The sequence below is a fragment of the Dryobates pubescens genome, chromosome 6 (genome assembly GCF_014839835.1).
Source record: "Dryobates pubescens isolate bDryPub1 chromosome 6, bDryPub1.pri, whole genome shotgun sequence".
Lineage (NCBI taxonomy): Eukaryota > Metazoa > Chordata > Aves > Piciformes > Picidae > Dryobates > Dryobates pubescens.
Genome location: NC_071617.1, coordinates 6825159 through 6837505, shown reverse-complemented (window position 1 = coordinate 6837505; position 12347 = coordinate 6825159). Strand labels below are relative to the sequence as shown.

The following is a 12347-nucleotide window of genomic DNA, read 5'->3' as shown; positions in this document are numbered from 1 at the left end:
AATGTCAGTAAAATATACACAGGATTTTTAGTACAAAAAGCATCAATGATGCTAAGGGATAATACCTATAAGTCTGGAGAAAAGGAGGCTCAGGGGTGACCTTATTGCTCTCTACAACTACCTGAAGGGGGGTTGTAGTGAGGCGGAGGTTGGTCTCTTCTCCCAGGCAACCAGCACCAGAACAAGAGGACACAGTCTCAGGCTGCGTCAGGGGAGGTTTAGGCTGGAGGTTAGGAGGAAGTTTTACACAGAGAGAGTGATTGCCCATTGGAATGGGCTGCCCGAGGAGGTGGTGGGGTCGCCGTCGCTGGGGGTGTTCAGGGCGAGGCTTGACAGGATGCTTGGTTGCATGGTTTAGTTGATTGGGTAGTGTTGGATGATAGGTTGGACATGATGATCTTGATGGTCTCTTCCAACCTGGTTAATTCTATTCTATTCTATAAGCAGCACTGTGAATCTGTGCTCACATTTGTGCATTTTAATTTTGAGGTGTTTTTTTACTATACCAAATGTGGCCTTGTCTACATGCTTTGATTCCTTGACATTGGTACCAGTTTGCCTCTTTTGTTAAATGTCTTTTCATTTCAGCAGGAAGCTTTTTTTCTCCTTTTCCTGCTTCCTTTTCTCAGTTGGTAGAGTAACTAGTGCTAGAGTTTAGCCCCAGGTATGGGAAAAATCGTAGAGATAGGATAGGATAGGAGGGGAGGGGAGGGAAGGGAAGGGAAGGGAATTAACCAGGTTGGAAGAGACCTTTGAGATCATCAAGTCCATCCTATCATCCAACACTATCTAACCAACTAAACCATGGCACCTAGCACTCCATCCAGTCTCTTCCTAAACACCTCCAGTGATGGTGACTCCACCACCTCCCTGGGCAGCATATTCCAATGGCCAATCTCTCTATGAAGAACTTCTTCCTAACATCCAGCCTAAACATCCCCTGGTGCAGCTTGAGACTGTGTCCTCTTGTTCTGGTGCTGTTTGCCTGGGAGAAGAGACCAACTCCCACCTGGCTACAACCTCCCTTCAGGGAGTTGTGGAGAGCAAGAAGGTCTCCTCTGAGCCTCTTCTTCTCTAGGCTAAGCAATCCCAGCTCCCTCAGCCTCTCCTCATAGGGCTGTGCTCCAAACCCCTCCCCAGCTTTGTTGCCCTTCTCTGGACACATTCCAGCAACTCAACATCTTTCCTAAACTGAGGGGCCCAAAACTGGACAAATTAGAATTGTTTTGGCTGGAAAAGACCTTCAAGATCATTGAATCCAACCATTAACCCTGCTCTACCAAGTCCACCACTAAGCCACATCCCCAAGCACCATATCCACACAGCTTTTCAACACATCCAGGGGTGGTGACTCAACCACCGAGGTCTCCCCTCAGCCTCCCCTTCTCCAGGCTAAACAATCCCAGTTCCCTGAGCCACTTCTCATAAGACCTATTCTCTAGACCCCTCACCAGCTTCATTTTCTTCTCTGGACACACCCCAGCAGCTCAGTGGCTTTATTTTAGACATGTCCCCAGAACTGAATGCAGCATTCAAGGTGCAGCCTTACCAGCTCCAAGTACAGTTGCATGACCACTTCCCTGCTCCTGCTGGCCAAGATGTTGCTGGCCTCCTTGGACACCTGGGCACACTGCTGGATCATGTTCAGCCAGCTGTCAGCCAGCACCCTCAGGCCCTTTTGTGCTGCACAGCTTTCCAGCCACTCTGCCCCAAGCCTGTAGCATTGCATGGGGTTGTTGTGACCCAAGTGCAAGACCCAGCACTTGTTAAACTGGCTCCAGCTGAGCCCTGGGGAACACCAGTTATAAAGCTATACTCAGCTCAGCAAAAGTGCAGCACCCACAATATCCAGGAATACAGTCCTCAAAAGCAGGAAGAAGAGCAGGAAGAGGAGCAGGATGAGGAAGAGCCCAAGAATGAGGCCCTAGCAGGAGACTACCCTCTCCTCAGCAAATTTCCTCCTTTGTATTGTGTGATGCTCATGTTACGGGATACACCTCTGAGCCAGCTTCAGTCAGGTGTCCTGGCTGGGTCACAACTGATAATGGGCTGCAGCCCATGACTGGCCTGGGATTTTGCCCCAGCAAAGCCAGGACATCCTCCTAAATTTCAGTCAGGCTGCAAACCCCCTGTGGAGGCAAACTCCATTAGCATTGTGGTTATGTACTCATTGACTGAAGACTCTTATCAACCGGCAAACTTGGAGGGTGATGTAGGACTTGGTAACAGATTAAAGCAAGGCATCTGCAGAGAAAAGAGATGTGAACTCAATAGGGCTGCTGCAGGACTTAGAAACCACACAGGTGAAGAAAGCAGCAAGAAAAAATACACAGCACAGCTCCTGTCTCCAGGGTACCACCTTCTCCCTGTCTCCTTGACCATACCAAGCAGTATCACTCCCCGGTACTCCTCTCAGTATTTCTACCCCACTGCAGGCAACCCCACCAAGATCAGGCAGCTCTGAAAGGCTTCTTGTGCTGCACAGCAGACCCCCTTGCAGAGCCCCCCTGCAAAAGCATTTCCTATTCATGTACTGGTGACAGCTGAGGTGCTGGGGGGAGCGGGTGCAGAGGACGTGGATCCGGAGGAAAGCAGACTCCTCACTTCCACTGCTCACAGAACAACTTGTTTCCTTCCATTTACAGTTGTTTATGTAACATGAACTCCTGGGATAAGCAGCATGACAAATGTTCCTCCTAGAACTCCAATATGATTTACTCTCTAAGCCCTCTGCTTCTGCAGGGGGAATGGCTGTAACGAACTACAAGCTGAAGCAAACTTAGCAGAGAACTAGTTTTCCCTAGTAGCAGCCTGGCTCACAGTTATTTCTTGATGATGCTCCTTTAATACTTAGTATTTATCACAGAATCACAGAATTTCAGGGGCTGGAAGAGACCTTGAAAGATCATCCAGTCCAGCCCCCTTGCCAGAATAGGATCACCTAGACCAGATCCCACAGGAACACATCCATTTGGGTTTTGAATATCACAAGGGAGGGAGACTCCACAACGTCCCTGGGCAGCCTGTTCCAGTGCTCTGTCACTCTCACAGTGAAAATTTTTTTCCTCATGTTTATGTGAAACTTCCTATGCCTCAACTTCCACCCATTGCCCCTTGTCCTGTCATTGGGCACCACCAAGCAGAGCCTGGCTCCAACCTCTTGGCACTCACCCTTTACATATTCATAAACATTGATGAGGTCACCTCTCAGTCTCCTCTTCTCTAAGCAAAAGAGCCTCAGCTCCCTCAGTCTCTCCTCATACAGAAGATGTTCCACTCCCTTCATTATCCTCATGGCTCTGTGCTGGACTCTTTCAAGCAGCTCACTGTCTTTCTTGAACTGAGGGGCCCAGAACTGGACACAATATTCCAGAAGTGGCCTCACCAGTGCAGAGTAGAGGGGGAAGAGAACCTCTCTCGACCTACTGGTCACAGCCCTTCTAATCCACCCCATCTATTTTGAGAGCACTTTATGAAATCCTGTAGCTAATGAGAGCCCTGCAGGATTTATGTGAGCAAAAGTGTCTTTGGGTGTTTTTGGAACTGACTCAGTTCTGGTCTCTTGCCCTTGTGCAGTCCTTGAATTGCAGAGCATTAGGAAGAGAAAGCTGTGCTTTCTAGTCATCCTTTTGGCTTGCATCAGCTGCAGATGGTTAAGTGCTTGTCCAGAGCCTTGCTCATTTCTTGCTTTCTGAAGAAACAGTTTCCAATCCTGATATGCTCTTGCAGGATTAATTATCACTGTGACACGGAGCAATTTGGGCTGAAGGGACCTTAAAGAGCATCCAGTTCAAACAACTTCCCTGACAGGGGCAGGGATGCCTCCTACTAAACCGGGTTGCTCAAGACCCCATCCAGCCTGTCTCTGAACACTTCCAGGATAGGAGCCTCCATGTCATCTCTGGGCAACTTGTTCCAGTGTCTCAGCACACTCATGGTGAAGGATTTCTTCCTAATGTCTAACCTAAATTGAGCCTCTTCCAGTTTGAAGCCATTGCCTCTCATCCTGTCATTACAAGCCTTTTTGCAGTCATTCTCCAGCTATCCTGTAGGTCCCTTTCAAATACTGGAAGGCTGCTAAAAGGTCTCCCTGGAGCCTTCTCTTGTTCAGGCTGAACAACCTCAACTCTGATGATCTTCATGGCCCTCCTCTAGGCCCAGTCTAACAGTTCCACAGCCTTCTGGTGCTGTGGCCCCAGAGCCAGACACAGTACTCCAGGTGGGGTCTCACAAGAGTGGAGTACAGGAGGAGAATCACCTTCCTTGACCAGGTGGCCATGCTTCTTTTAATGCAGCCCCAGACATGACTGACACTCTGGGCTTCAAGCACACATTGCCAGCTCATGTTGTTTCACATCAACCAGGACCCCCAAGTCCTTCTCCTCAGGACTGCTCTCTACTCATACCCTGCCCAGCCCACGTCTGTGTTTGGCATTTCCCTGACACAGGTGCAGGAACTTGGCTTTGTTGAACTTCATGAGACTGGCATTGCCACATCTCTCAACCCTGTTAAGGTCCCTCTGGATGGCATCCCATCCCTCCAGCATGTCAACTGCATCACACAGGTTGGTGTCATCAGCAAACCTACTGAGGGTGCACTTGACCCCACTGCCTGTGTTAAACAGCACCAACCTCTGAGGAGCAACCACTCATCACTTGTCTCCACATAGACTTTGAGCCATTGACCCTTGCTCTTGGAGTGCAACCATCCAAGTATTTATCCACTGAGTGGTCCACCCATAGTCTGCTCTGACAGCAGGAGTGACAACAGATGTGCACAGGAACTCCTGCAGATCTAGACAAGGCATGATCTCTGATATCTTAACGACAACTCATCAGATTGTGGTACAAACTCTCCACTCTTTCAGTCTGGATTTTGCTGTGTAAACTCACAAGGAATGCACACTTGGAACACTTAATTTTATATTGCTGCTGATAGATGCTGTCTGTGGGCAGGAGGCTGCACAGAGAAAAAACCAAGGTCTTTGTGGGATGTGCAGGTGAGCACTGGAATGCTCTGCACCAGCTGTAGTGAAGGCAAAAGGCTCAATGGGAGATGGGGCAGGTTCACAGAAGAGAAGCTCAGTGGGAACTAGTAAATACCAAGACACTACTGGCTTGGGAAGTCCCTGAGCTGCAAGCTGGTGGGAGACAGGGACAGATGTGTGTACTGCATCTCCATCCACAGGCTTGTCCATCCTCAGGCTTGTCCATCCTCACTTGGTCACTCTTGGAGACAAGACATTGACATGGTCAGTCCTGTTGTCTCTTCCAGTTTGGCCACTTCTCTGCTGCATCCCTGTGCTAAGTGTTTGCAGCCTCTGACTCACAGGTATGCCAATTCTATGTGTCATTAATTATTCCTTGAGGCCAACTTCAAGGGAGATTCTAAACTCTTTAATGTATAACTGCAGCATGCAATTATTTGTCTTTAACAAGGGGGACAGTAAAAGGTGAGAGGCCAGATGAGAGGAAAAAAGCATGAAAATGTGAGAGGGGGTGAGTAGGAAGAGGAGAGGATGAAATAGTGCAAAACCTTTCAGTGGCTAAGTTCCTAGGGTACATGGTGCTACCCCTGGGACTGGGGCTCAAGAGAAATGTTGCTGACAGCTACTGAGAGTTCCTGTTACACACTCAAGCAGTTGATGAAGTTTCTGGCAGATTTAATGAGCTACCTTTGATGGCTGAAAACCAAACCAAACCAAACCCCTTTCTTTTACTTGTGTCATCATGCTTTAGCACAGGGAAGGCAGCAGCCCTGGAGAAGCTGCTGGTGGCAGGTTCTACATAAAGCAGAGCAGCTGCTGAGGAAATCAGATCAACACTTACCTCTGGAATGATGGCTATCTCTAGGGCAAAGAAGAATAAAGTGAGAGATTAAAAGAAGGACTGGAAAAGACAGAGGAAACACGGGGAAAATATTTTAGTGGCAGGGATAATAGAGACCTGTGAGTACAGAAATCACATTCTGTGGAAAATCAACTCTGGGACCACTTTTGAAGTCTCATATGACTGACCTATGAATACAGAATCACCTTCTGTGGAAAATTAACCCTGGTGCCACCTTTGAAGCCTTATATGTTAAGCCATATACAAATTGAAATGTAGACATCTGTTTTATTCCTTTATATGTGTGAACTTGAAGCAGGTACAATATGTTCGGCAGGAATTCAGGAGTGTTGCTACCTTTGTTCCTCTGTCACACTTTGAATACATCACCATGAACATCCACAGCACTAGGGAGTATTTCAATGAGTTAGGGCACTTCTTGCTCACAGGCTGTCTTAAATTCCACCATGGCAGTTACAGATAGGTGGCCAGCTATGAATCTGGCCCAGCAGAGCCAGCAGTAAACCACGTTTGTGAAAGTCCTCTTGAGTTTAAAATGGAAACAATCAGTTTCAGATTCGCTTTAGAAGCAACATTTCAGTAAGAGGCAAAATACCTGTATAGAGAAATGTGTTGGTATGTCCTCCAATTACAACATCCACTCCTTTCACCTTCTGGGCAATAGTCTTGTCCACAGTAAAACCAGAGTGTCCGAGTGCAATTATCTTGTTCACTCCCATAGCAGTAAGTTTATCCACTTGCACTTGCAACGCTTCAATTTCATCTTCAAAGACTACATCATCCCCTTAAAAAAACAAACAAACAAGACCAAACCTGAATGTATTTACAAACTAACTTAATTATTACTGTTTTTTTTTAAAGGAGGAGTTGATATTGGGTACTCTTTTGTATAACTAATTGACTTTTGGATGTCAGTAGCTTTCCGATGGCCTCAGTTGGTTCCGGCTCCTGATCTGACCTGCTGTTCTCTAATGTCTCAAGGAGCACCTGGGTGCTTAGACTAACACAACATTCCTGTGCTGAGCTGTATGTGCTTGCCCATATTAGACAAGTTGTAACTTCATGAAAACAAATCCAGTTACACCACTGGTGGTATCAAATAGCGACTATCAAATAGCCTTTAATATTTAGCTAGAGAAAGGAAAGTAAATATGTCAGTAAGTGTCTGAATATAAACACTTGCACTGTGCTTCAAAGCTTGTTTTCTTCCCAAAACACATTTCTTTCAGATCTTCCACCTTCTCCTGAGTTAATTCTCTCTCTTTTTACTCCACTCACCTTATTCTTCCATTGTGCTTTAAAGCTTTTTTCCCCCAAAATACATTTCTTTCAGATCTTCCACCACCTCCTGAGTTAATTCTCTCTTTTTACTCCACTCACCTTATTCTTTCATTGTGCTTCCAAGCTTTTTTTTCCCCAAAACACATTTCTTTCAGATCTTCCACCACCTCCTGAGTTAATTCTCTCTTTTTACTCCACTCACTTTATTCTTGCATTGTGCTTCAAAGCTTTTTTACTTCCCAAAATACATTTCTTTTAGATCTTCCACCTTCTCCTGAGTTAATTCTCTTTCTTTTTACTCCACTCACCTTATTCTTTCATTGTGCTTTAAAGCTTTTTTCCCCAAAAACACATTTCTTTCAGATCTTCCACCTTCTCCTGAGTTAATCCTCTCTCTTTTTACTCCACTCACCTTATTCTTGCATTGTGCTTCAAAGCTTTTTTACTTCCCAAAATACATTTCTTTCAGATCTTCCATCTTCTCCTGAGTTAATTCTCTCTTTTTCCTCCACACTCATCTCATTTTTTTCCCTTGCCCCAAGGCTTTAAACAGCAGCTTCATCCAAATCCTGCACTAAACCCTGAATTGCTTTTTTTCCACACAAATTATCTCACTTAATGTGAACCACTCTCAGTAATACCAACACAGCACAGCACACAATTGAACAACCATCCTGAAAGGACAACATAAAGAACGGAACGTCTGGAAAGCAGAAACCTTTTCTGGACCACAATGGTGAGAAACTCACGATCCTTCTCCAAGGTTTCTGTGCCTCCTGAGATGATCCTAATGTGAGAAACAGTTGCAAGAACACTACACAAAAATGCTCTTTTGTCCTGGGCATGGCTTTTGGGTTGTGCAAATGGAATAGAATAGAACAAACCAGGTTGGAAGAGACCTTCGAGAACATCGCGTCCAACCCATCACGCAACACAACCTAATCAACTAAACCATGCAATCAAGCACCCTATCAAATCTCCTCCTAAACACCTCCAATGATGGTGACTCCACCACCTCCCTGGACAGCCCATTCCGATGGGCAATCACTCTCTCTGTGTAGAACTTCTTCCTGACATCCAGCCTAAACCTCCCCTGGTGCAGCTTGAGACTGTGTCCTCTTGCTCTGGTGCTGGTTGCCTGGGAGAAGTAGACCAACCCCCACCTGTCTACAACCTCTCTTCAGATAGCTGCAGGCAGCAATAAGGTCTCCCCTGAGCCTCCTCTTCTCCAGGCTAAGCAACCCCACCTCCCTCAGCCTCTCCTCATAGGGCTTGTGTTCCAAACCCCTCACCAACCTTGCTGCCCTTCTCTGGACATGCTCCAGCAATAGATGCTAGTTTCTCTCACGAAGTGTTGAGAATAAAGTTTAAGAATAGAGTCAACAAGTTGTAATCAGAAACTTTCCAGTGAAGACTACCAAGCAATAGACCCATTCTACCAATTGCTCCTCTACCTAACTCCTCTCCTTCCTGCAGAAATCTTTTAATCAAATGATCTTGAAATATGCCTTTAAAGTCAGAAGAATTTACATTACTTCATAACAAAGGGAGGAGTGAAACGAATTCACAATCCAGTGCAAAATGTCTCAGGAAATGAAGAGGAAGCTGCTACAATGGAAGAGATAAAAGAGGGTTACATAAATTGGTTTGCCACCACACCCTCTGAATAGTTCTGTTACTGCCAGAGGGAATCTTTGTACTGCACATTGCAGAGTGAATTATGCAGTGCATCCCCACATTTTCCTCTCATGGACATCTTAGAACCAAACAGTCGTAAGTTAGTTGAGATTAGAAGGGACTGACATTCAGGAGCCACCAAGTCCCAAACCAGCTCAAAGCAAGAACTCAAAGCCACATGAGGATGCTCAGTCTTGCTTCAGCGTGCCGAAGTTCCACAGCCTCTCTGGGCAACCTATTTCATGCCTTAACTGCTCATACCGTGACAAATTCTTTCCTTACATCCCACCATCATTTCCTGTGGTACCACTGGAGCCCATTGTTTCTTGTCCTTTCTCTGTGTCCCCCTGGGAAGAGTCTGTCCCTGTCTTCTTTACAACCCCCCTTAAGAGAATGGAAGGCTGCCCTTAGTTACCCCTTAGCCCTTCTTCTCCAGGCTAAAGGAAGCTGTCAGCTTCAGCCCCTCTTTGTACCTTCTTGTGCTTGACAGAAGCTGGGCCTGGTGCAGAGCTACTGGCAAAAGGGGAAGCCTGAGAAATAGTTCTTGAGCATAGGCCCTTCACGTGCTCATCTCTCCACCCATGGACAGCTACAGTGGCCATGCCTACCATGGTGCCTGGGCCAGATCTGTAAAGACAGCTGAGCTCTCTATCTGATGAGCAAGAGCGAGCTCCTGCTGGCACGCAGTCACCTGCAGGCTAACTTCTCCCATGGCATGCAGCCAGGAGGGCCATGACAACCAAGCTCTCCTCATCAGCACCAGCTCTGTTGCCCTTCTACACCACTGCAGCCTACACCATGTCATACACTGATCTTCAACTCATGTTAAAACCAACAGGTTGTGGAACCTCCCTCTCTGGAGATATTCAAGACCCATCCGGATGAGTTCCCGTGTGATCTGGTCTAGGTGATCCTGCTGTGGCAGGGGGGTTGGAGTAGATGATCTCTCAAGGTCCCTTCCAGCCCCTAACATTCTGTGATTCTGAAACCTGTTTTTCATGATGAGAGGATAATCAAGACCTGCCCCATGCCAACCAGAGCATCTCTTTCCAGGAACTGTTATGGCAGGCCACAGGAAAGCACCAGCGCTGGGTCTGGCAGTGGCAGTGCCAGCTCACCCTCCCAGTGACCACCTGCTGCCCACCCTGCCCTCAGAAAGGGCTTGGACTCGGCTCTGGTGAGGCCACACCTCAAGTATTGTGACCAGTTTTGGGCACCTCAATACAGGAGAGATGTGGAGGTGCTGGAGCCAGTGCAGAGGAGGGCAAGGAAGCTGGAGAAGGGTCTGGAGAATAAATCTGATGAAGAACAACTGAAGGAGCTGGGGATGGTTAGTTTGGAAAAGAGGAGGCTCAGGACAGACCTCATTGCTGTCTACAAGTTCCTGGAAACACATTGTGAAGAGGCTGGTGCTGGTCTCTTATCATAGGTAAATAGTAACAGAACAAGAGGGAACAACCTCAAGCTGTGACTGGGTAGGTTCAGACTGGACATTAGGAAAATATATTTCACAGTCTGGTCAGGCCTTGGAATGTGCTGCCAGGGAGGTGGTTGAGTCCCCAAGCCTGGATGTGTTTCAAGGTGGTTTGAATGTGGTGCTTGGGGATATGGTTTAGGGGTGAACCTTGAAGAGTTGGGTTCTTGGTTGGACTTGGTGATGCTGAGGGTCTTTTCCTACCTGAATGTTTCTGTGATTCTGTGATTCCTGCTGGGGCTGGGCTGCAGGGGCTGCTTGTACCCTCTCTTTGCAACGTAACTGTGCCAGTTCAGGCTGGATGTTAGGAAGAAGTTCTTCATAGAAAGAGTGACTGGCCATTGGAATGTGCTGCCAAGGGTGGTGGTGGAGTCACCATCACTGGAAATGTTTAGGAAGAGACTGGATGGGGTGCTTGGTGCCATGGCTTAGTTGATTAGATAGTGTTGGGTGATAGGTTGGACTCAATGGTCTCAAAGGTCTCTTGCAACCTGGTTAATTCTATTCTATTCTATTCTATTCTATTCTATTCTATTCTATTCTATTCTATTCTATTCTATCCCATCCCATCCCATCCCATCCCATCCCATCCCATCCCATCCCATCCCATCCCATCCCATCCCATCCCATCCCATCCCATTCCATTCCACAGAGCTTTGTATCCTGTCATCTCAGCCCTTGATCCAACCAAGCTAAAACTGGCCGGCAGGTTCAGAAGTTCTACAGTGAGGGACTGCAAGAGCAGCTGCACAGCTCTCATGTCTCCGTGAAACCAGGCACAAAGCAATATTCTGCTAGGCATTCAGCTGTGCATTTTCCAAAACAATCTCAACTGAAAGGAGGTGCTTGTGTATGAGTTAGTTATTGCTCCTGTCAGCATTTCACTTCTCTTCCAAGGCATTACACTGTTGTGACATCCTCTTCTCTTCCTAGATGGGGTAGAATTTCAGGTAAAATATCCAGGTTTTGTTACAAATGAACAAGGAAAAGAACCAGTTGCATGTTAAGGACGTTATGCAAGCTAGACAGATTAAGTGGAATAAGTGGAATCTACAGTTCAGGTTTAGAAAACTGCCAAGTTGATTGTTTCAGTAAGTATTCTGCTGCCTGTTGTGCTACAGAATAAGCAGGTTTGGGTTTCCACCCTACACAAAATGACTGTGGACAAACTGAGATGTACTGTCTCACAGCACCAAATCTGTATGCAGCATCTCTCAGGACAGACAAGTTATTAACTGTTTTGTGGGGTTTACAACACCAGTTCAGGACTAAAACCAGTGAACATCACACACCAGAAAGATAATTTTGGGATTATCAGTGAAAAGGATAGGATAGGATAGGATAGGATAGGATAGGATAGGATAGGATAGGATAGGATAGGATAGGATAGGATAGGATAGGATGGGATAGGATAGGATAGGATGGGATAGGATGATTCAGTATCACTAAGGTTGGAAGAGACCTCAAAGATCATCGAGTCCAACCTGTCACCACAGACCTCATGACTAGAGTAGGGAGGCCACTAGTGCCCACTGCAGGCTTGAACTCACGACCTTCCCATTAAGGGTCATATGTGCCACCAATAGAATGGTTTGGGTTGGAAGTGACTTCCAAAGGTCATCTAGACCAGCCCCCCTGCAGTCAGCAGGGACATCCTCTACTAGATCATGGTGCTCGAAGCCTTGTCAAGCCTGAGCTTCAGTATCTCAAGGGATGGAGCCTCAACCTCCTCCGTGAACAACCTGTTCCAGTGTTCCACCACCCTCATGGGAAAGAACTTGTTCCTAACATCCAATCTAAATCTCCTCTTCTCTAACTTCAAACCATTGTCCTTTGCCCTGTCACAGCAGGCCTTTGGAAACAGTCCTTCTGCAGCCTTCTTGGAGGCCCCCTTCAGGTACTGGAAAGTCCCTGTTAGGTCTCCCTGGAGCCTTCTCTTCTCTGGGCTGAATAACCCCAGCTCCCTCAGCCTGTCATCGTAGGAGAGGTGCTCCAGCCACCTGATCATTTTCATGGCCCTACTTTGGACCCACTCCTGGAACAGCAGAGAAATAAGCTCCTGAAG

General features: G+C 46.9%; 1 protein-coding gene across 1 annotated transcript in view; it reads right to left on the bottom strand.

Annotated features, from left to right (window-relative positions):
* NT5E (5'-nucleotidase ecto) overlaps positions 1-12347 on the bottom strand; it is a 36053-nt gene that overhangs the window by 12580 nt on the left and 11126 nt on the right. The window contains exon 3 of the mRNA XM_054162562.1: positions 6446-6634. Within this exon, the coding sequence (XP_054018537.1) occupies positions 6446-6634 (189 nt within the window). The remainder of the gene's footprint in view (positions 1-6445; positions 6635-12347) is intronic.